We start from the raw sequence: 21,892 nt of genomic DNA on the forward strand, positions 1-21,892 counted from the left end.
ATAAAATATTCTAATAAAATACTTGGGAAGCCCATTACAAGGAGAATGTTTCCTGCCAGCCAGACCTTCACGGCAGGGCCTTTCATCTGGGTCTCCCATCCCAGTCGCAGTAATGGTGGTGGTGGTGGTGCTGGTGGAGGAGGGGGGTGGGGGTAGGGAGTTGTGTAGCATCCCCCAGGGTCCCAACTAATCCTTGGTACCATCTGAGAGGGTTTGCTGCCCCGTAGGACTCTCTCCTGATTTCCAGGGTTGAATAGAAGTAAAGGAGAAAGGGAAAAAAAAACCCAACCAAACCAAAGCAGCAGAATCTGCTCCTGGCTCAGAGCTCTGGGGAGGGGGGGGGGGGGGGGGGGGGGCTGGGAAAAGAGCCCAGCCTGCTCAAGGAGGGGGAAGGGAGAGTGTTGATGAAGACCCCCCACCCGTGCCTCCTGCCTGGTGACTCTCAGAGGTGATATGCTGTGAGCCCTGGGCTCGGTTGGGATTTGTTTAGCCCTCACACCCTGCAGGAGAAACTCCCTGCTGGGGTCCCTTTGCTGCAGGAAACCCAAAACCCCTCCGGGTTCCCTGACAGCACAAGGCAGCCCCAGGCCTATTCCTGCTCCCATCCCATTCCTGGCCCTATCCCAACCCCAACACCAGTCACAACCCATCCCTGCCCCCATCCCCACTCCCATTCCAGCCCTGTCCTCATTCCCATCCCAGTCCTGGCTCCATCCCAGACCAAATCACACCCCAGCCCCAGCCCCATTCCCATTCCATCGCTGGCTCCATCCCAACCCCAACACCAGTCCCAGCCCATCCCTTCCCCCATCCCTAGTCCTATCCCAGCCCTATCCCCATTCCCACCCCATCCCTGGCTCCATCCCTAGTCCCACCCCAGCCCCATCCTCTCCCCACTCCCATCCCCATCCTCTCCCCACTCCCATCCCACCCCTGCCTGCATCCCAACCCCATCTCCTTTCTCAGTCCCACCCCAATTCCATCTCGTTTCCCATCTTGTTCCTGACCCCAGTCCACCCCATCCCTGCCCCCATCTCACCCTGGCCCCATCCCATCCAGGCTTCACCTCCTATCCCCCCATTTCTCCTGACACATCCCCCCACACCCCTCCTCTTCCCATCCCCTTTCCTATTCCCACCCAGCCCCCTCAACCGAGTCCCTCCTCAATCCCAATCTCAGACCCTCCCCTTCCCAGCCCCCTCTCTCCCCTGTTCCACCCTCCCCCGCCTCCCCCTCCCCCCGCCCCCCCCCCCCCCCCCCCCCGGTTCCATCCGGTGGGCGACGGCGGCACCGTGCGGCAGCGCCCGGCAGCGCCCGGGGCAGGACCAGGGGATGGTGCCGGGGCTTCGAGGGGGGGGAAGAGGGGGGGGGGGGGGCGTTTGGGTGCTCTCCTGGGCAGAATGTGGCTCTCCCGAGATAGGCGCAGGGCTGTGGATGCTCCCTGGGATGCGGGGCAGGATCGGTCCCTCGGTGCCCGGTCGCTGGATGCTCCCCGGGATGCGGAGCTGGATCCTAGGTTGTGGGGAGCGGCTGCAGCGTGGGGAGGGGGCTCAGGAGCACCCTGTACCCCAGCGACGCCTCCAAGCGAGGAGCACAGCCCGGAGCCCCGGGGAGCGGAGGGGACCCGGTGCAGTGGCGGCGGTGGCCGGGGGGTGGCACGGCCGAGCCAGGCGGTGATGCTGCCGGGGAGGGTCCCCGGGCTCCGCACCCCCGGTCCCGCAGCCTCCTCTTCCTCTCCTCTCCGCCTGCATCCTTGCTTCCTGGCGTCCTTGAGCTCCCGTTTCCTGGAATCCCTGCTTTCCAGTCTCCCTGCCTTCCTGCTTCCCTGCATCCTTGCTTCCCGGCATCCCTGTGCTCCTGCGTCCTCCCATCCTCCCATTCCTGCATCACTCCCTCCATCCCTCCCTGCATCACTCCATCCATCCTCCCATCCATACCATCCTCCATCCGCCCTGCATCCCTTCTTCCATCTTCCCACCCCTCCATCCCTGCATCCCTCCCTCCCTCCCTCCCCACACCCTCCTCAGCACCACCGAGGAGCTGATCCTGCACCCCCTCCCCGGCCTTGGGTGGGGAGCAGCAGGGGTTGGCAGCACAGGCCCAGAGTTGGGGCGGGGAGAGAGGGAGAGGTGGGGGCGTTGCAGCTGGGCTCTTCGGCAGCACCCAAGGGTGCAGAGGCTGAGTGACCCCCATCCAGCACCCCCCCCATCCCAACACCCCCCCCTCCCCGGGGATGAGGCAGCAGCGAGGGGGACTCGGCTCCGCCAGGCAGCGCCGCCGCAGCTGAGGGTATGTGCTGGGCCCCCCCCAGATCCCACCCGAATATTAAGGGGGGCTGCACAGAGCAAGGGGCTGGGGGGGAAGGGGGTGCCACGGGGAGGGGGTGGTGCTCGATGTCACGGTGGGTTTGGGGGTGACTGGGGGAATCAGGGGGGTGAACCCCCGGGTGGGAGACTACGGGAGCAGGGTCTGGCCTGGTGGGCTCCAAAAAGCTGAAATAGCCTCAGAAAGGTGGGGCTGGGGTGGGAAATGTTGGGGGGGCGGGGGGGGGGGGGCTGGTGTGAAAGCTGGGGGTGGGGGGGGGGGAACACAGGAGATAGGCAGGGGTGGGATTATCTCCCAAAGGCAGCCTACGTGCCTGGTGGGAAGGAGATTTGTGGCAGCCTCTTCATCCTGCTGGATAATCCCAAGCCCTGCTTGGGGCTTTGGCCATCTGGGTGCTGGCACCGGGAGGGGGACACACAGTGAGGTGAGGGAGGGGGCGGGGGGGGGGGCTGTGGAGGTGGCTCTGGGAGCGGGGGGCCGCAGTGGATTTGGGTCTCTTCTTCTGAGCAGGAGCTCACAGCCCACCATGCCCTCCTCCAAGAGCAGCAGTGAGTACTGGATCGATGGATCCCGCCGGGATGCAGCCCTGGAAGATTTCTACGCCGTGGGGCCCGAGCTGGGACGGTACAGGCTGCCTGGGGGGGGCTGTCAGAATGAGTTGGGGGGGTGGCAGGAGCGCACCCTGCATGGGAGTGGGTCCTGATTGGGGAAGGGGCTGGCCTGGTGGGGAGAGGAAAGGATGGAGAAGGGGTCTGGAGGGCTGGAGAAGGGGTGTGGGTCAAAGGGGGTGGAGGGATGGAGAGAAAGGGCATGGATCAAGGGGGATGGAGGGATGGAGAAGGGGGATGGGTCAAGGTGGGTGGAGGGATGGAGAAGAGGGATGGATTAAGTGGGATGGAGGGATGGATTAAGGGGGTGGAGGGATGAAGAAAGGGGATGGATCAAGGGGGATGGAAAGATGGAGAAGGAGGATGGAGCAAAGAGGAGAGAGGGATGGAGAAGGGGGGGGCGAAGGGATGGAGAATGCAGAGGGAATGGAAGGAGACTCTGTGCCCACATCTAAGGTGGTGCCTAGGCTGTGTCATGGCACTGCAGTGGTGGGTTTAGGAGCTTAATGAAAGATGCAGGATGGGGCCCAGGTTCTCCAGGTGTATTTCCCACTCCCATGGTGGGCAGTGGGCTCATGGTGAGAGCCTCTGAGCACCCCAGGGCTGGGGAGAGGTTGGTGATGATGAGGTGGTCCCTCCTGCAGCAGCTCCCTGCAAAGGACAGGCAGTGTGAGCCCCAGTGAAGGGACATGGCCCTAGGGGTGGATTTATTCCCAGATCTGGATCCAGGGCAGCTCAGGGTTGGTGCCAAGAGCCTGTGGGCCCAGGAGGCTGTTGGTGCCCCAGGGGTTGCAACACATCCTGGAGATGCCTGGGCCTGGACATGTCTCATGTCTGTGCTGGCACCAAGGAGCTCCCGTGCTGGACCTGGCAGTGATGGTGGGCAACAGGATGACCATGAGCCAGCAATGTGCCAAGAAGGCCAATGGTCTCCTGGGGGGCATTAAGAAAAGCATGGCCAGGGGGTCAAGAGAGGTTCTCCTCCCACTCTGCTCTGCCCTGGGGAGGCCATACCTGGAGTATTGTGTCCAGTTCTGGGCTCCCCAGTTCCAGAGAGCCAGGGAACTGCTGGAGAGGGGACAGCAAAGGGCTACAAAGGTGCTGAGGGGACAGGAACATCTCTCTTATGAAGAAAGCCTGAGGGCCCTGGGGCTTTTTAGACTGGAGAAGAGAAGACTGAGAGGAGATCTTCTCAATGCTGATCAATACTTCAAGCGTCAGGAGGATGGCACCAGGCCAGCGGTGCCCAATGACAGGACAAGGGGTAGCAGGCACAAAGTGGAGCATAAGAAGATCCATCTAAACATGAGGAGGAACTTCTTTCCCTTGAGGGTGGTGGAGCAGGTGACCTTTCATGGCCTGGGTTTGCGCCAGGGGTGTTTTGGGGTCAGGTATGGGGGGAAACAATTTCTTTACTGCGAGAGTGGTCAGGGATTGGAACAGGCTGCCCAGGCAGGTGGTGGAATCTCCACCTCTTGCCACTTTCAAAGCCCACCTGCACACCATCCTGTGCAACCTGGCAAGGGGAAAAAAACCCACCCAACAGCACAGGAAATCACAGAACACATCTGGTTGGAAGAGACCTCAAAGATCATCCAGTCCAACCCTCCAGCTGGCACTGAAGGGTCAACACTGGCCCATGCCCCTGAAGAGAAACAGACATCTTAACCCCCCCTTACAAATCACTGAATTCCCTTCCTTCTCACTGCATGCCTGGGTCTGCTGCACATCTGGCAAGCAGGACACTGCCCAAGCCCATCCTTGAGAGGGTTCCTGTCTAGCACCACTCCAACCTGCAGCTGGTGAAGCCTCTGTCTGACACCACCAAACTGGCACCCTCAGCAAGTTTGCTGATGACACCAAGCTGTGTGGTGCAGCAGACACACTGGAAGGAAGGGAGGCCACCCAGAGCGACCTGGACAGGCTGCAGAGCTGAGCCCATGACAACCTCATGAGGTTCAGCAAGAGCAAATGCTAGGTCCTGCAGCTGGGGCAGGGCAATCCCAGGCACTGATACAGGCTGGACAGGGACTGGCTTGAGAGCAGCCCTGGAGAAAAGGACTTGGGGGTGCTGGTGGATGAGAAGCTCAACAGGAGCCAGCAGAGAGCACTTGCAGCCCAGAGAGCCAAGCAGAGCCTGGGCTGCAGCAAGAGAAGTGTGGCCAGCAGGGCCAGGGAGGGGATTCTCCCTCTCTACTCCACGCTGGTGAGACCTCACCTGGAGCTCTGTGTCCAGTTCTGGAGCCTCTATTACAGGAAGGCTCTGGAGGTGCTGGAAGGTGCCCAGAGAAGGGACACAAGGATGAGCAGAGATCTGGAGGTGCTCTGCTATGAGGACAGACTGAGAGAGTTAGAGTTGTGCAGTCTGGAGAAGAGAAGGCTCCAAGGAGACCTAATTGTGGCCTTCCAGGATCTGAAGGGGGCTACAAGAAAGCTGGGGAGGGACTTTTGAGGGTGTCAGGGAGTGATAGGACTGGGGGGGATGGAAAAAACCAGAAATGGGTAGATTCAGAGGGTGGTGAGAGACTGGCACAGGTTGCCCAGGGAGGTGGTGGAAGGAGTCTCCTCTGGAGGCTTTCAAGCCCCATCTGGCTGTGTTCCTGTGTGACCTGTGCTGGATTCTATGCTCCTGCTGTGGCAGGGGGGGTTGGACTCGATGATCTTACAAGGTCCCTTCCAACCCCTAACATCCTGTGATCCCATGATCCTATGACATGATCCTGTGTTGGGGTTGGTCTCTTCTCCCAGGCAATCAGTGGTAGAACAAGAGGACACAGTCTCAAGCTGTGCCAGGGGAGGTTTAGGCTGGAGGTGAGGAGAAAGTTCCTCACAGAAAGAGTAACTGGCCACTGGAATGTGCTGCCCAGGGAGGTGGTGGAGTCACCTCCCCTGGAGGTGTTCAAACAAGGCTTGGATGTGGCACTTGGGGCCGTGGCTCAGCTGTCAGGAGGTGTTGGGTGACAGGTTGGACTTGGTGATCTCTGAGGTCTCTTCCAGCCTGGTTGATTCTGTGGTCCTGTGGCATCAGCTCAGCTGCAGGTCGCCACCGTCCTCTCTCGACGGGCCGGCCCCGGCGATCGGCTGGCTGCCTGCGCCCCCTCCCCTTGCACCCCCCCTCCCCACCCAGCGGCAGGCTCCCACAGCAAATCCCATTGTTCAACATTTTCCAGTTCATCTGTAAAGCAAATGCAATTATCTCCTGTCGCAGTCAAGGTTGATTGCAGATATTTATTTGAGACCTTAAGCAGCCAGCGAGCGAGCGGCGGCCGCGGGGGCCCTGGGGGAGAGGGGGCTGGGGGCGGGGGGTGGCGAACGCCGGCGCCGAGCCGTCCGCTGCCGTCGGTTGGGATTGCGCCAGGGGCAGCCGGTGCCCTGCCATGGGCACAGAGGGTTTGCACTCTGTGGCCGAGGAGTGACCCTGATGCACCTCCTAAATGCTGAGCTGAGGGCTTCTAAATCAGAGAATTGTCAGGGTTGGAAGGGAGCTCAAGGCTCAGCCAGCCTCAACCCCCCTGCCATGGGCAGGGACACCTCACACCACAGCAGGTTGCTTACAGCCACATCCAGCCTGGCTGCAAACACCTCCAGGGATGAGGCTTCCACCACCTCCCTGGGCAGCCTGTGCCAGGCTCTCACCACCCTCCTGGGGAACAACTTCCTCCTGACATCCAATCTGAATCTCCCCACTTCTAGTTGTGATCCATTCCCCCCAGTCCTATCCCTCCCTGACACCCCCAAAAGTCCCTCCCCAGCTTTCTTGTAGCCACCTCTCATGTGTGGACAAGGGGGGGGAAAAAAGCTTCTGCTCAGCCCCTGGAGGGACCCAGTGAGGGGAAAAGGAAACTTTGCAAGCTCTTCACCATGGATATTGTCATAGAATGGGTTGGGTTTGGAAGAGACCTTAAAGCTCATCCAGTTCCACCCCCCTGCCATGGGCAGGGACACCTCCCACCAGCCCAGGTTGCTCAAGGCCTCATCCAGCCTGGCAGGGGACATCCACAACCTCCCTGGGTAACCTGTGCCAGTGTCTCACTCACCCTCACAAGAATTTCTTCCTCACCTCCAGTCTCAATCTGCCCTCTCCCAGCTCAAAGCCAGGCCCTGAACACCTCCAGGCAGGAGGCATCTGGAGAAGAGAGTGGTGACAGCCACCTCTCCTCTTTGAGCCTGGGCAATTTTATTCCCAAATTGGGCTTTTTTTTCTTGGCCCAGTTGGGGTTTTGGGGTTATTTTTTTGGCTTGGCATTCAGGGGAAAAAAATCAGAGAAAATATGGAAGAGAAGAGAAAAAAAACCCAAATCCAGCCAAACCACAAAACCACCACCAAAAAACACCCCTGGTGTGAGGGGTCCCTGCCCATGGCAGGGGGGTTGGGACTGGGTGATCCTTGAGGTCCCTTCCAACCCTGACAACTCTGTGATCTGGACAGCAGTCAAGGTCTAGGACTGCCAGGTCTTGCTGCCTCCACAGCATCCCCAGACCCCACAGCATCCCCCTGGTACCTGGTACCCAGCTCTGCTGTTGCCATGGGAACCTGATTCCCAAGTTCAGCTGGATGAGTTGCAAAATCCACTCTCCTTTTCCAAGCAAATCTCTCCTCCATGAGAGCACCCCGGGGAGCACTGGCAGCTTGCAGCACATGGGGCTGCAGCAAACCATGGACTCAGGGAATTGTTTGGGTTGGGAAAGCCCTCTGAGAGCATCCAGCCCAAGCAGCAACCCAACCCCACCATGGCCACCAAACCAGGGCCCCAAATGCCATGGCCACAGGGTTCTGGAACACCTCCAGGCATGGGGACTCCACCACCTCCCTGGGCAGCCTGTGCCAAGCCCTGACCACTCTGGCAGCAAGGAAACTGTTCCTCATCTCCAACCTGATCCTCCCCTGGCACGATTTCAGCCCCTTTCCTCTCCTTCTATCTCCTCAGCCTAGGAAGAATAGGTTGGCAAAGCCCTCTGAGAGCATCCAGTCCAACACCAACCCAACCCCACCACAGCCACCAAACCATGGCCACAGGGTTTTTGAACACATCCAGGCATGGGGACTCCACCACCTCCCTGGGCAGCCTGTGCCAAGCCCTGACCACTCCTTCAGCACAGAAATTGTTCCTCCTCTCCAACCTAACCCTCCCCTGGCACAATTTCAGGCCATAAAAGGTCACCTGCAGCCACGCCATGGCTTGGCCTCGGTCCTAAGGGAGATGTTGGAAGGGCAAAAGATGGTGTCTGGGGGCAGGGGCTGGGCTTTGGGTGTTGGTGCTGACCTGAGCAGGGGGCACAGGGTTGTTGTGAGCCTCAAGGCAGTGCCTGAGCTGGGTCCCAGAAGAGGGTGAAGCCGCAGAGCGACAAAACGCAGCTGATTACTTGAGGGGTGAGATTTAATCTGCTCCAAGATTGCAAAGGAGCCACAGCAGGGCCTGAGCACAGGGCTGATTTCACTGTCCAGTGGGTAGAAAATGTTATTAACCAGGTCTGAACCTCCCTGGCGCTGCTGGGGCTGAACCAGAGCCAGCCCAGCGGAACCTGGAGCGGTTTAACCTGCCCGGGAGGGGGTTTGTAGCTGGGATCACCCCCCCGTGACACAGCTGGGAGGGGGCCAGGGCTGAGGTGGGGACTCTGGCAGCACTGATCCCAGCAGAGGTTGTCCTCATGAGCAGGGTGAGGGAAGCTCCATCCTGTTGGGAAAGCTGCTTAAGGGTTTAAAGCCGGTGTAAGGCTGGGGCTTAATTACAAAGGCTTTACTGGGCAAGGCTGGGAGGGGGCTGCACGAGGAGGGGGCTGCCTGCTGAGCGCCCACAGCCTGGGTGCTGACAAGTGGGGAGGGGGGGGACAGGGTGAGTGGGACATGTGCCCCCCCCCCCCCCATCACTGTCCTGCCCTCCAGAGGAGCAACCTCGGTGGTGTACAGCTGTGAGGAGAAGGGCACAGGCAGCCCCTACGCCGCCAAGATCCTGAAGAAGACGGTGAGTGTGGGTGGGTGGGGGGCTGGGGGTGATGAGGAGGGGTCTGCTCCCTTCCCCAACCACCTTGGGACCGGTGGGGCACTGGGATGGGCGCAGGGCTGTCAGCTGGGGCAGCGCTCATGCAGCCTAAGGGTCCCAGGTGAACAAGTGATGGGTGCTGGGTGCATGAGGGGGAAGGGTTCTCTGCATCCAATCTAAACCTCCCCTGGCACAGTTTCAGGTCACAAAAGGTCACCTGCAGCCACCCCATGGATTGGTCTTGGTCTCAGGGGGGATTTTGGGGGGGCAAAAGATGGTGTCTGGGGCTTTGGGTGTCGGTGCTGGCCTGAGCAGGGTCCCAGGGGGGTTGTGAGCCTCAGGGCAGAGCTGGGGGGGGGCTGGATCCAGAGCCAGCAGCAGAGGTAACACTGCTCCCACGTGGGCTTCTCTTTCCAGATTGACAAAAAGATTGTGAGGACAGAGATTGGGGTCCTGCTGAGGCTCTCACACCCCAACATCGTGAGTATGACCCCGAGGGGAACACAGCTGCACCCCCTGCCCCCTCCCTGCCCTGCAGATGGGCTCGGGGGTGCCCAGTCCTTGCTGTGCCTACGATGGCTCTCCCCTCACTACCACAGCCTCACAGATTGCAGGAGGTTGGCAGGGAGCCTCCCAGGTCACTTTGTCCAAGCCCCTGCAGGCAGCAGGGACAGCTCCAGCCAGAGCAGGCTGCCCAGGGACACAGCCAGGCTGAGCCTGAATGGCTCCAGGGATGGAGCCTCCACCACCTCCCTGGGCAACCTATTCCAGTGTCTCCCAACCCTCCTTGTGCAGAACTTCCTCCTGGTGTCCAACCTAACTCTGCCCTGCTCCAGTTTCAAACCATTGCCCTTGGTCCTACCCCCACAGCCCCTTCTGAGCAGTCCCTCCCCAGCTCTCTGTAGCCCCTACAGGTCCTGAAATGCAGCTCGAAGTTCTCCCTGGAGCCTTCTCTTCTCCAGGCTGAACTCTCCCAGCCTGTCCCCACAGCAGAGGTTCTCCAGCCCTCTGCTCATCTTTGCGGTCCGTGACTCCACACGAAACTGATCCTTGCAGCACCTTTGAGCTTCCCAGCTCCAATATCAGGAGCTAGAGCACCCCCTCCACCCCCCTTTCTTTGTCCTCCACCTTGTCCCCTGGCCTGAGATTTCCATTTGCTAAGCAATTTCCATCGAGGAGATCAAATGAAGAGCACAGAAAATTGCCCATCTGTAATGACTGCTGCAAGGGGGAGATAAAAGGGGAGGCCGAGGCCGCGGGGGCTGCGTCCCGGTCTCCGTTCCTCTTGCTCAGCGCCGCAGGGATCAGGGCAGCTCGGCTGCAACGATTCGCAACGCCCAGCAGAGGATCAAAACCTGCCGGTGTCAGCAGAGCCTCCAGCCCTGCCACCTCGGCCCCCCAGCAGCGCTGGGGAGCTCAGGGGCTCCTTGTCGTCCCGTCCCCCCCACACACACCTGGCCAGAAAGTCTTAATCCTGGCTGCTTGGCTCCACCAGCAAATTGAGGAAGGGGCGTTTGAGACTGGAGATGAGGAAGGGGAGTTTGAGACTGGAGATGAGGAAGGAATTCTGGCCAGTGAGGGTTGGGGAGAGGCTGGGACAGGTTGCCCAGGGAGGCTGTGGATGTCCCCTGCCTGGAGATGTTCAGGACCAGGCTGGATGAGGCCTTGAGCAACCCGGGCTGGTGGGAGGCTTGATGAACTGGATGATCTTCAAGGTCCCTGCCAACCTAAACCACTCTGGGTGATCCTGCCCTGGCAGGGGTGTTGGACTGGATGATCTTTTGAGGTCCCTCCCAACCCCTCATGTTCTGTGATCCTATGGATCTATGAATCTTGGAGGCAACCAGAGTTAAAGGAACAGCCCCAAAAAAGCCACCTGGAAGCTGCTGAGGTGTTGGGGGGTGGCCCTTGGTGGGGGGATTGTGTGAGACAGATCCTGCTCTGATTGATTTTGTGGCTGGAACCTCACCACAGCATCACTGAGCCATCACCAGGATGTCATTGAGACATCACTGAGCCACAGGCTGCTGCTGCCCAAGCTCAAAACCCACACCAAGCATCCTTGGAGAGACAGAGGAAGCCCACAGGGGTGTCCTGCCTGCCCAAAATCTTGGTGCAAAGAGGTGAAGTTGTGAGAGGTCCAAAGCATCCCCAAAATGGGGGTGATGGAAGCAAAGACACTGGAGCTGGGCTGCCCTTTAAGGCCCTGGGCTGGCTTGGCGTGGGCTTGACCTGGACATTGGATTGTTACAACTTTTGGGGCTGTTTCAGCATTTTGAGGCACTTCAGCCTTTCCCATGGGGACATCTCCTCATCCCAGGGCACTTGGGGAGAGGCAGGGACACCAGCTGGGATTGGGATTGCCTGCTCAGGCAGCAGCCTGATGACATCAGCCATGGATGGGGAGAGATTCCTCTGGATGTGTCATCAGCAACACAACAGAACATCTGATCTCACAGAGTCGTGGAAGGGGTTGGGCTGGAAGGGTCATCCACTTCCAACCCCCCCTGCCATGGGCAAGGACACCTCCCACCAGCACAGCTTGCTCAGGGCCTCATCCAGCCTGGCCTTGAACACCTCCAGGCAGGAGGCAGCCACAGCCTCCCTGGGCAAGCTGTGCCAGGCTCTCCCCACCCTCACTCTTAATTTCTTCCTCCTCTCCACTCTCAGTCCTCTCAGTCTCCCCTCTCCCAGCTCAAAGCCATTGTCCCTCATCCTGTCACTCCCAGCCCTTGCCAAAAACCCCTCCCCAGCTCTCCTGTCCCCCTCCTCCTTCAGGTACTGGAAGCTCTCTAAGGTACTTCCAGCTACTCTAAGCTCTCCCTGGCACTGACACATCCCCAACTCTCCCAACCCATTCCCGGCCTTCCTCCAGCCTTCCTCTTCACTGCATCCCCACAGGGGCCAGGGAGCAGGGGGGGGGGGGGGGGAAATCAGTGGGAATCTTTCAATCCCTGGGTTCCCTGTGGGGTTCTGCTCACTCTCCCAGGTTGAAGTGAATCCCTTCAAGAGGAGCTGCTCCGTTTCATCAGCGAGGCTGGGGCCGCCTGGGCTCTCGCTCTCGGTCGGCCCCAACCTCGGCAGCAGCTGATAATAGGATTGCAAACTTTTGAAGTTAATAGGGGGAAGGGGGGGGGGGAAAGAAAATAAATTACAGAGCTTCTGTGTATTATTATAATGCAATAAGCTGCCACACAGTGTCTCTCCCCCTGCAGGGGGATCATGCCTTGTCACCCAGCCTAGGAAGGTAATGATTAAAGCCCCATGAAATTCGCGGTGGCACAAAAGTCCTGAGAAGCATGAAATGCTCTGGTTTCCATTTCAAAAACAAGCCCCAAAAAGAGGGGGGGGGGGGGGGGGGGAAGAGAAAGGAGAAGAAGAAAAAGGGGAAAAAAAACCCAAACCACCCACCCTGCATTTGGTAGCATAGAATAGAATAGAATGATCCAGGTTGGATGAGACCTTTGAGCTCATCGAGTCCAACCTCTCCCCCAGCACCATCTGATCAACCAAACCCTGGCACCAAGCAGCCCATCCAGGCTCTTCCTAAACACCTCCAGGGATGGGGACTCCACCACCTCCCTGGGCAGCACATTCCCATGGCCAATCTCTCTTGCTGGGAGGAACTTCTTCCTGACATCCGGCCTGAACCTCCCCTGGCACAGCTTGAGACTGTGTCCTCTTGTTCTGGTGATGGTTGTCTGGGAGAAGAGACCAACCCCCACCTGGCTACAACCTCCCTTCAGGGAGTTGGAGAGAGCAAGAAGGTCTCCCCTGAGCCTCCTCTTCTCCAGGCTAAGCAACCCCAGCTCCCTCAGCCTCTCCTCACAGGGCTGTGCTCCAGACCCCTCCCCAGCCTTGTTGCCCTTCTCTGGACATGATTGAAGAGAAACCTGCTAATCCCAGATGGGCTGAGGGAGCTGGGGTTGTTCAGCCTGGAGAAGAGAAGGCTTCAGGGAGACCTTAGAGCAGCCTTCCAGGACTTGAAAGGGTTACCAGAAGGCTTCAGAGGGACTATTCCCAAAAGCCTGCAAGAACAGGACCAGGGGCAGTGGCTTCAAACTAGAGCAGAGCAGATTTAGATTGGATGTGAGGAACAAGTTCTGCACCATGAGGGTGGTGGAGCACTGCAACAGGTTGCCAAGGGAAGTTGTTTGGGTTCTCATCCCTGGAGATATTCAAGGTGAGGCTCAACAGGGCTCTGGGCAACCTGATCTAGCTGAGGATGTCCCTGCTGATGGCAGGGGGTTGGACTGGATGAGCTTTGGAGATCCCTTCTAACCCAACCCATTCTGTGATTCTGTGAGTTCCAGATGGACTGGAGGGGCACAAAGGGCTGCTGGGGACAAACTCACCTTGTGTGGGAGCTGAAAACCAAAACTGAAGTGGCAAATATTAGGAAGAAATTCTTGAGAGTGAGGGTAGGGAGAGCCTGGCACAGGTCACCCAGGGAGGCTGTGGCTGGAGGTGTTGAATGCCCTGAGCAACCTGGGCTGGTGGGAGGTGTCCCTGCCCACGGCAGGGAGGGGTTGGAACTGAATGATCTTCAAGGTCCCCTCCAACCCAACCCATTCTGTGGATGTATAAATCCACAATCCCACATCTGCATCCCTCCTGCCCTCTCTTTCAGATCAAGCTGAAGGAGATCTTTGAGACACCCTCTGAGATCGCCCTGGTCCTGGAGCTGGTGACCGGAGGAGAGCTCTTCGACAGGTACCCCCAGCCCAGCTGCCAGCCAGCACGATGGGCATGGGAGGATGAGGATGGAGGGGTCTGGAGGGTAGAGGGTAGTGTGGGGGAGGCAAGGTGCTGATCCCTTGTGCCTGCAGGATCGTGGAGAGAGGTTTCTACAGTGAGAGGGACGCAGCCCACGTCGTCAAGCAGATCCTGGAAGCTGTTTCGGTAATGCAGCCCCAGCATGGCCCCAGCATGGCCCCAGCATGGCCCCAGCATGGCTGTGTGTCCCCCAAGCCCCATGGGATGTATGTGGGTCAGGGGTGTCACTGTGGGGACTGCCCCTATCCCACATACCCCTGGGGAGAGGCACCCAGAGCTGTCCCCATCCCAAGTAGCCCTGGGAAGAGGCACCCAGAGCTGTCCACATCCCAAATAGCCCTGGGAAGAGGCCCCCAGAGCTGTCCACATCCCAAATAGCCCTGGGAAGAGGCACCCAGAGCTGTCCCCATCCCAAATAGCCCTGGGAAGAGGCCCCCAGAGCTGTCCCCACCCCAAATACCCCTGGGGAGAGGCTCACCCTTGGCCCTCCGAACTCACCACTGGTGGAGATGCCTCTTCCAATCCATGCTTGGGAGGGATGAGGGAGAGGAGGAAGGAAGGTCAGGCCACTCTGCATCGCAGGGCAGCTGGAGATGGGGTTTCCATAGCAACAGGAGGGTTTGAAAATGGGAACTGATACCTGGAAATGTCCTCCCAGAGCCCCCTGCACCAGCAGCTCCAGCACCACAGGAGCTGGGGTGCTCCCAAAGGAAGAGCCAAAAGAGTTGGTGCTGTGTTTGGTTTGTGCCTGCTCCTGGATGGCTGCCACCTCCTCCTGAAGTCTGTCTGAGGAAGTTGGGGCTTCCCTTGTCCCCTTCCTGCACCCCACACCCTGCTCCCATTCTCTCTCTCTCGTAGTATCTGCATGAAAATGGAGTTGTCCATCGCGACCTGAAGCCGGAGAACCTGCTCTATGCTGACCTGTCCCCTGATGCCCCCCTCAAAATCGGTGGGTTTGCCAGAGGGGGGGCTTCATGGCAGGAGGAGGGGTTGGAAGTGAGCCTCCCTGCCAGCAGCACCTTCTGTGTGTCCCCTTCAAGGCGATTTTGGGCTCTCCAAGATCGTGGATGAGCAGGACACCATGAAAACAGTCTGCGGGACGCCAGGGTACTGCGGTGAGCTGGGGAGAGGGACCTGGAGGCGGGGGGCTGCTCCCTGCCTGAGGCCCTGCACAGCTCAGTGCAGGGATGGATGGCTCCCAGGAGCTCCCCACACCCACACAGATTCACAGGTTGCATCAGCTCAAAAAGCATCTTGCCCAACCCACTGCACTCGGCAGGGACTCCTCCAGCCGGAGCAGGCTGCCCAGGGCCCCATGAATGTCTCCAGGCATGGAGCCTCAACCACCTCCCTGAGCAACCTGTTGCCAGTGTCTCCCCACCCTCACTGTGCAGAGCTTCCTCCTGCTGCCCAACCTAACCCTGCCCCGCTCCAGCTCCAGCTCCAAAGCCCTGCCTCTGAACCCCCAAACTCTTCTTGCAGCCCCTGAGATCCTCCAGGGGTGCCCATACGGCCCCGAAGTGGACATGTGGTCCGTGGGGGTCATCACCTACATCCTGTGAGTACCCTGTGCCTGCTGGCAGCCTGATGCTGAGGTGGTTTTGTTCCAGCAGCAGCTGGTGAGTGCTGGGCTGGTGCTTGGCAGCCTCCTGCAGCTCCTCTCTCTCCCTGCCCGCAGGCTCTGTGGCTTCGAGCCCTTCTTCGACCCGCGCGGGGATCAGTACATGTACAGCCGCATCCTCACCTGCGACTATGAGTTTGTGTCTCCGTGGTGGGATGAGGTTTCCCTCAATGCCAAGGACTTGGTGAGCAAGCTGGGCCTTGGGGGCTGCCCACTACCTTCCAGCATCTGAAAGGGAGGCTCCAGGAGAGCTGGGGAGGGATTTTGGACGAGGGCAACTGGGGCAGGCTGAGGGGAAATGGCTTTGAGCTGGGAGAGAGGAGGTTGAGAGTGGAGAGGAGGAAGAAATTGTTGAGAGTGAGGGTGGGGAGAGACTGGAATAGGTTGCCCAGGGAGGTTGTGGATGCCTCCTCCCTGGAGGTGTGCAAGGCCAGGCTGGATGAGCAACCAGGGCTGGTGGGAGGTGTCCCTGCCCATGGCAGGGGGTTGGAACTGGACGATCCTTAAGGTCCCTTCCAACCCAACCCAACCCAACCCTTGACTCTATGAGATCAGATGTTCTGTTGTGTTGCTGATAACACATCCAGAGGAATCTCTGCAGGGCTGTTGGGGCTCTCATCCCTGGAGATATTCAAGGTGAGGCTCAGCAGGGCTCTGGGCAACCTGATCTAGCTGAGGATGTCCCTGCTGACTGCAGGGGGTTGCACTGGATGAGCTTTGGAGATCCCTTCCAACCCCAACCCATTCTGTGATTCTGTGAGTTCCAGATGGACTGGAGGGGCACAAAGGGCTGCTGGGGACAAGCTCACCTTGTGTGGGAGCTGAAAACCAAAACTCAAGAGGCAAATATTAAGAAGAAATTCTTGAGAGTGAGGGTAGGGAGAGCCTGGCACAGGCTGCCCAGGTAGGCTTTGGCTGCCTCCTGCCTGGAGGTGTTCAAGACCAGGCTGGATGAGGCCTTGAGCAACCTGGGCTGGTGGGAGGTGTCCCTGCCCACGGCAGGGGGGGTTGGAACTGGGTGATCTTGAAGCTCCCTCCCAGCCCAAAGCCTTCTGTGAATCTGTGAGTCATTATGCAGCCTTCAGGTTGGTGCCTGGAAAGGTAACAATGATTTCTGGAGAAGAGGAGGCTGAGGGGAGACCTTCTGGCTCTCCACAACTCCCTGAAAGGAGGTTGGAGTGAGGTACAGGTTGGCCTCTTCACCAAGGGAACAAGCAATAGGATAAGAGGCAATGGCCTCAGGATGCACCAGAGGAGGTTTAGGTTGGACATTAGAAGAAACTTCTTGACTGAAAAGGTTCTCAAACACTGGAAGAAGCTGCCTGGGGAGGGGGTTGACTCCCCACCCCTGGAGGTGTTTGGAAAGCTGCAGAGGTGTGGTGCTGAGGGCCATCAGCCTTGGCAGAGTCAGAGAATGGGTGGACTGGGATGAGCTTAAAGGTCTTTTCCAACCACAGTGATTCCACCTAAACTGGTGGGATTTAACGAATGAAGCTCTGTTTGGGTGTGTTTGCAACCGGTTCAAGGTCAGGAAATTGATTGTCCTGGACCCCCAGAAGAGGCTGACTGTCCACCAGGCTCTGGAGCACCCCTGGGTCACTGGCAAAGCTGCCAAGTTTGCTCACATGGACAGCACCCAGAAGAAACTGCAGGAATTTAACGCCAGGAGGAAACTGAAGGTGAGGAGAAAAGGCTCCGTTAGCCCCCCTGCCCCGGGGGGGTTTCATGTGCCCTTGTGCAGACAGCTGGGGGCACCAGGGGCTGCTGTCACCCTGCCCTCAGCAGATCAGTGTTGGATGGCCGTGTGGGAGCTCTGGGAGGAGGCTGAAGGGGGATGGAGCAGCTCCTTGTGCAGCTGTGTCCCAGGGGAGGCAGCAGCTGCCAGGATGAGCCTTGTCAGGAGCTTCCCAGCTCCATGGGGTGGGAGGATTTGCCACCATCTCCCCTTGCACACAGCTCCAGGGGCTTGAGCCCCTCAGGAAGGGCTTTGAAGGGCAGAATTCTGCCAGTCCCAGGCTGCAGAGCTACCAGGATGATGAAGGGACTGGAGCACTGCCCTATGGGGAGAGGCTGAGAGCCCTGGGGCTGTTTGGTCTGAAGAAGAGAAGACTGAGGGGGGGGATCTGATCAATGCTTATAAATATCTGAGGGCTGGGGGTCAAGAGGGAGGGGACAGGCTCTTTGATATGACAAGGGGCAATGGATACAAACTACAGCCCAGGAGGTTCCACCTCAACATCAAGAGGAGCTTCTTCACTGTGAGGCTCACAGAGGCCTGGAGCAGGCTGCCCAGAGGGGTTGTGGAGCTTCCTTCTCTGGAGCCTTTCCAGCCCCATCTGAATGTGTTCCTGTGTGACCTGTGCTGGATTCTCTGGTCCTGCTCTGGCAGAGGGGGTTGATGACCTTTGGACCCCTAACATCCTGTGATTAACCCTTCCTGTCACTGTGCCTCTTTGCCAGGCTGCCATGAAAGCTGTGGTGGCCTCCAGCCGCCTGGGCAACCATGGCCACCACGACTGCTCCCGCAGCGGCCGCAGCCACGGGGAGGGTCCCCCAGGCTCCTGCCTGCCCCAGGGCACAGGGACTGCTGCCACTGAGACCACCACCACCACCACCACCACCCCTGAAGAGCTCAACACTTTCCAGAGTGAGCCCACAGCCTCCAAGGTGCCCGTGAATGGTGCTGGCTGCAAGAGCTAACGCGCCTGGTGCCGCCAAGAGCTCGCCACAGCTTGGACAAGCAATGTCCCACCACCCCTGGGACACTGGCACTGGGAGAGCTGGGGGAAACTGGGGGGAGGGGTGTGCCAGCAGCACCCCAAGCGTAGGTGTGCACCAAGAGCCTGTGGTCTGTCACGTGGAGCATCCCTCTGTAGTGTCCTGTTGCTGGTGGCTGTGTGTCTGCAAGGACAAGGTGACTCTCTCTGCTGGCAAGGAACAGTTTTGGCCACTGTGGCTTGAAAAGGATCCTGGGTGGCTTCAGAACGAGGAGCAAACTGCAGGGGAAAGAAAGGAATACTTTCCCCCCTCCTTCCTTCTAAATGCAGTGAGTTTGGCCACTTCCTGTAAATAGCTGTTGGCTGCTGGCTGCAGCCAGATTGCCACTCCTGTCACCAGACCCAGCTGCAGTTCGCTGCTGGGTCAGAAGAGGTCTGCAGGAGCCTTGAGGATCCTGTTTGGAGAGTCCACGCCTGGCAGCTGAGCCCTTTGGCCTCTCCAGAGGGAGGCAACCTCCGCTCCGTGCTCCCACAGCTTGGCCTTGCTGCAGCTTGTGCCATTGCTGGTGGCACCGCCAGGAGCTGGCAGCACCAGCTTCACCCTTGCCAGTCCACTCAGGATCGACCACAAGGAGCTTGAACCTTTAAAGACCAGCAGGAGGGGACTCTTGCCTCCAGCAGCCTGTGGCACTCGAACTTGGCAGCACTTTCCCCAGCGAGGAAGAGGAGCTTAGTGGCACTGGGGGTTTTTAAGACTCTTTGGACAAACTTCTTGCAAACAGGGCTTGGGTTTGGGGTTTTTATTTTTCCCCAGATTGTTGTCATTTTTAGGCAGTTCTTTGCCAAGCTGCAGGAGAAACGTTTGCAGGTTTTAATACAGGACAGGACAAGCCATATTCCGTGGGAGGGGGAGCAGAGATCCAGCAGCAGCTTTGCTGACCTGAGGCAGTGAGTGTGGCTCCCACCCCTAAAATAAAACCTCTGGGGGAGGGAGGGCTGGACACATACATTGGAGTCTTTGGGCCAAAAAGGTAGAGCTGGAGTGGAGTGGGGTTGCCCACACTGGGTCAGAAACAGCTGGAGAAGGATGAAATTTGGACACATTGGGGCACAGACAGCTGGAGAAGGATGAAATTGGTACCCTTGAGGCCTGAAGATAGATGGAGAAGGGTGAAAATTGTACATATTGGGTCCAAAACAACTGGAGAAGGAGGAGATTTGTACATACTGGGTTCAAAGCAGCTGGAGAAGGATGAAAATTGTACACATTGGGTTAAAAGCAGCTGGGAAAGGGTGAAATTGGTACACTTTGGGCTATAAAACAACTGGAGAAGGATGAGATTTGTACATATTGGGTTCAAAGCAGCTGGGGAAGGATGAAATTGGTACTCTTGGGGCCAAAAAATAGATGGAGAAGGATGAAAATTGTACATATTGGGCCCAAAACTGCTGGAGAAGGCTGAAATTGGTACACTTTGGGCTAAAAAACAGCTGGAGAAGGGTGAAATTTGTATATATTGGGTGAAATTTGCATATATTGGGTCAAGAACAACTGGAGAAGGGTGAAATGTGTACACTTTGGGTCAAAAACTGCTGGAGAAGGATGAAATTGGTACTGTTGGAGCCAAAAAATAGATGGAGAAGGATGAAAATTGTACATATTGGGCCAAAAACTGCTGGAGAAGGCTGAAATTGGTACACTTTGGGCTAAAAAACAGCTGGAGAAGGGTGAAAATTGTACATATTGGGTCAAAAACAACTGGAGAAGGGTGAAATGTGTACATTTTGGGTCAAAAACAACTGGAGAAGGATGCAATTGGTACTCTTGGGGCCAAAAAATAGATGGAGAAGGATGAAAATTGTACATATTGGGCCAAAAACTGCTGGAGAAGGCTGAAATTGGTACACTTTGGGCTAAAAAACAGCTGGAGAAGGGTGAAAATTGTACATATTTGGTCAAAAACAACTGGAGAAGGATGAAATTTGGGTCAAAAACTGGAGAAGGATGAAACTGGTACTCTTGGGGCCAAAAAAATAGATGGAGAAGGATGAAAATTGTACATATTGGGTCCAAAACTGCTGGAGAAGGCTGAAATTGGTACTCTTGGGGCCAAAAAATAGATGGAGAAGGGTGAAATTTGTACATATTGGGTCAAAAAACACCTGGAGAAGCATGAAATTCATACACTTTGGGCTAAAAAACAGCTGGAGAAGGGTGAAATTTGTACATATTGGGTCAAAAACAACTGGAGAGGGGTGAAATGTGTACACTTTGGGTCAAAAACTGCTGGAGAAGGATGAAACTGGCACACTTTGGGTCAAAGAACACCTGGAGATGCATGAAATTTGTACATATTGGTGCAAAAAACACCTGGAGAAGCATGACATTTGTACATATTGGGGCAAAAAAACAGCTGGAGAAGCATGACATTTGTACATATTGGGGCAAAAAACACCTGGAGAAGCATGACATTTGTACATATTGGGGCAAAAACAGCTGGAGAAGGGTGAAAATTGTGCATGTTGGGTCAAAAACAGCTGGAGAAAGGTGAAATGGGTACACAAGGTTGATTTCTTTTTACAGCAGCCCAACCAGGAGGGGCTGCAAACAAGCAGTGAAACTGCTGCAGCTGAAAAGGAGCTGGTTCCAAGCCCCCAGCTCAGTGCTGAGCACGGGGCAGGGCTGAAACGGGAGCAGCAGGCAGGCAGATGTCCCACAACGACTTCCAGATGTGCCCTCAGCACAAGCAGAAATCATCTAGGTGACATCTAAAGGGCTTGGCCTCCACCCAGCGAAGCTCATTTGGGTTCAGGGTGCTTGGAAAGCTGACTACAGAGGAGACAGAAGACACAGGCCAAGGGGTGAGGGTTTAAACTGTAAGGGAGATTTAGATTGGATCTAAGGAAGATTCTTTTTGACACTGAAGGTGCTAAGATCCTGGCTCAGGTTGTGCAGACAGGTGGGAAGATGCCCCATCCCTGGAACCATTCCAGATCAGGTTGTCTGGGGCTCTAAGCAACCTCCTCTAGTGGCAGATATCTCTGCTTGGCTGCACTAGATGAGGTTTAAAGATCCTTTCCCACCAAACCCAATCTGTGATCCTATGTTCAAGAGATGTTTGGATTTTCCTTTCAATTGGAATATTAGCTCTGACCAGAAAGGGGCTTTGCCTGTAAAACTCACAGCTACAGGGGGAGAGCAGCTACAGAGTGAGATTTCAGGCTGGAGCAAGGCAGCTCTGACAAGGTGAGAGAAATGTTGTCAGAAATGGAGCTGAGATGCTTCAACAAGGGCAAGTTTCCTCTTTTTTTTTTCCTCCCCCCTCACATTTTGCAGGAGGGGAAGTTGTTTTCACTCCTTAGAGGGCTGAGCCTCACAGTGTCCTGAACTCTGGCCTCTATCCTGCCTCGGTGTGATCCTCTGTGCCCCTGTAACAAAGCCCCACTTTCCTCCCAGCGAGGCCAGAACTCCCGACTTGAACCATGCTGCTTCCTCACCCAGGTCTTAAAAGCCTGTTTTGTATCCTTTGACATGAAAGAGTGCTTTGAACACCTTGCAGGATCAAGCTGGAGCCCTCAGCACAGCCATAAGCCTGCGAAGCAGGGACGGTGAGGAATGCTGCTCTCCCCCACACAGCCCACCCCTGACCCTGCCAGAGCAACAGGAAGTCTGATGTCAATTAGGTAGCAGTGAGTAACGAAGTGTCTTCAGCAATGAAGGCACCCAAGGGAAAACTGAGTGAGGGGAGGTGGGGGGGGGAAAGGGAGTTTGTCTCTTATGTTATGTCAATGAAGTGTTACTCTATAAATATCAGTACTTAAAAAAGTGGGGGGGGGGGAAAGGGGAGGGAGGGAGGGGAGGGG

At 57.2% G+C, this 21,892-nt stretch overlaps 1 protein-coding gene across 3 annotated transcripts; it reads left to right on the forward strand.

Annotated features, from left to right (window-relative positions):
- The first annotated feature begins 1,545 nt into the window (after nt 1-1,545).
- Nucleotides 1,546-21,334, forward strand: LOC137450099 (calcium/calmodulin-dependent protein kinase type IV-like). Of its 3 annotated transcripts, none has more exons than XM_068156271.1 (12): nt 1,546-2,289; nt 2,836-2,949; nt 8,818-8,896; nt 9,332-9,394; nt 13,545-13,627; nt 13,744-13,816; nt 14,549-14,639; nt 14,731-14,805; nt 15,173-15,248; nt 15,369-15,495; nt 16,838-16,990; nt 17,772-21,334. In XM_068156271.1, the coding sequence occupies exons 2-12, from the start codon at nt 2,852-2,854 to the stop codon at nt 18,009-18,011; spliced, it is 1,158 nt and encodes a 385-aa protein (XP_068012372.1). In that variant the 5' UTR covers nt 1,546-2,289; nt 2,836-2,851; the 3' UTR covers nt 18,012-21,334. The 3 variants fall into 3 exon arrangements, with proteins under 3 accessions (XP_068012372.1, XP_068012374.1, XP_068012375.1); XM_068156273.1 differs by lacking the exon at nt 1,546-2,289 and adding an exon at nt 2,494-2,511; XM_068156274.1 differs by lacking the exon at nt 1,546-2,289 and adding an exon at nt 2,741-2,749.
- The last annotated feature ends 558 nt before the right edge of the window (nt 21,335-21,892 follow it).

The sequence above is a fragment of the Melanerpes formicivorus genome, unplaced genomic scaffold (genome assembly GCF_026170545.1).
Source record: "Melanerpes formicivorus ecotype bairdi unplaced genomic scaffold, bMelFor1.0.p_v2 SCAF_34, whole genome shotgun sequence".
In the NCBI taxonomy this organism is placed as follows: Eukaryota; Metazoa; Chordata; class Aves; order Piciformes; family Picidae; genus Melanerpes; species Melanerpes formicivorus.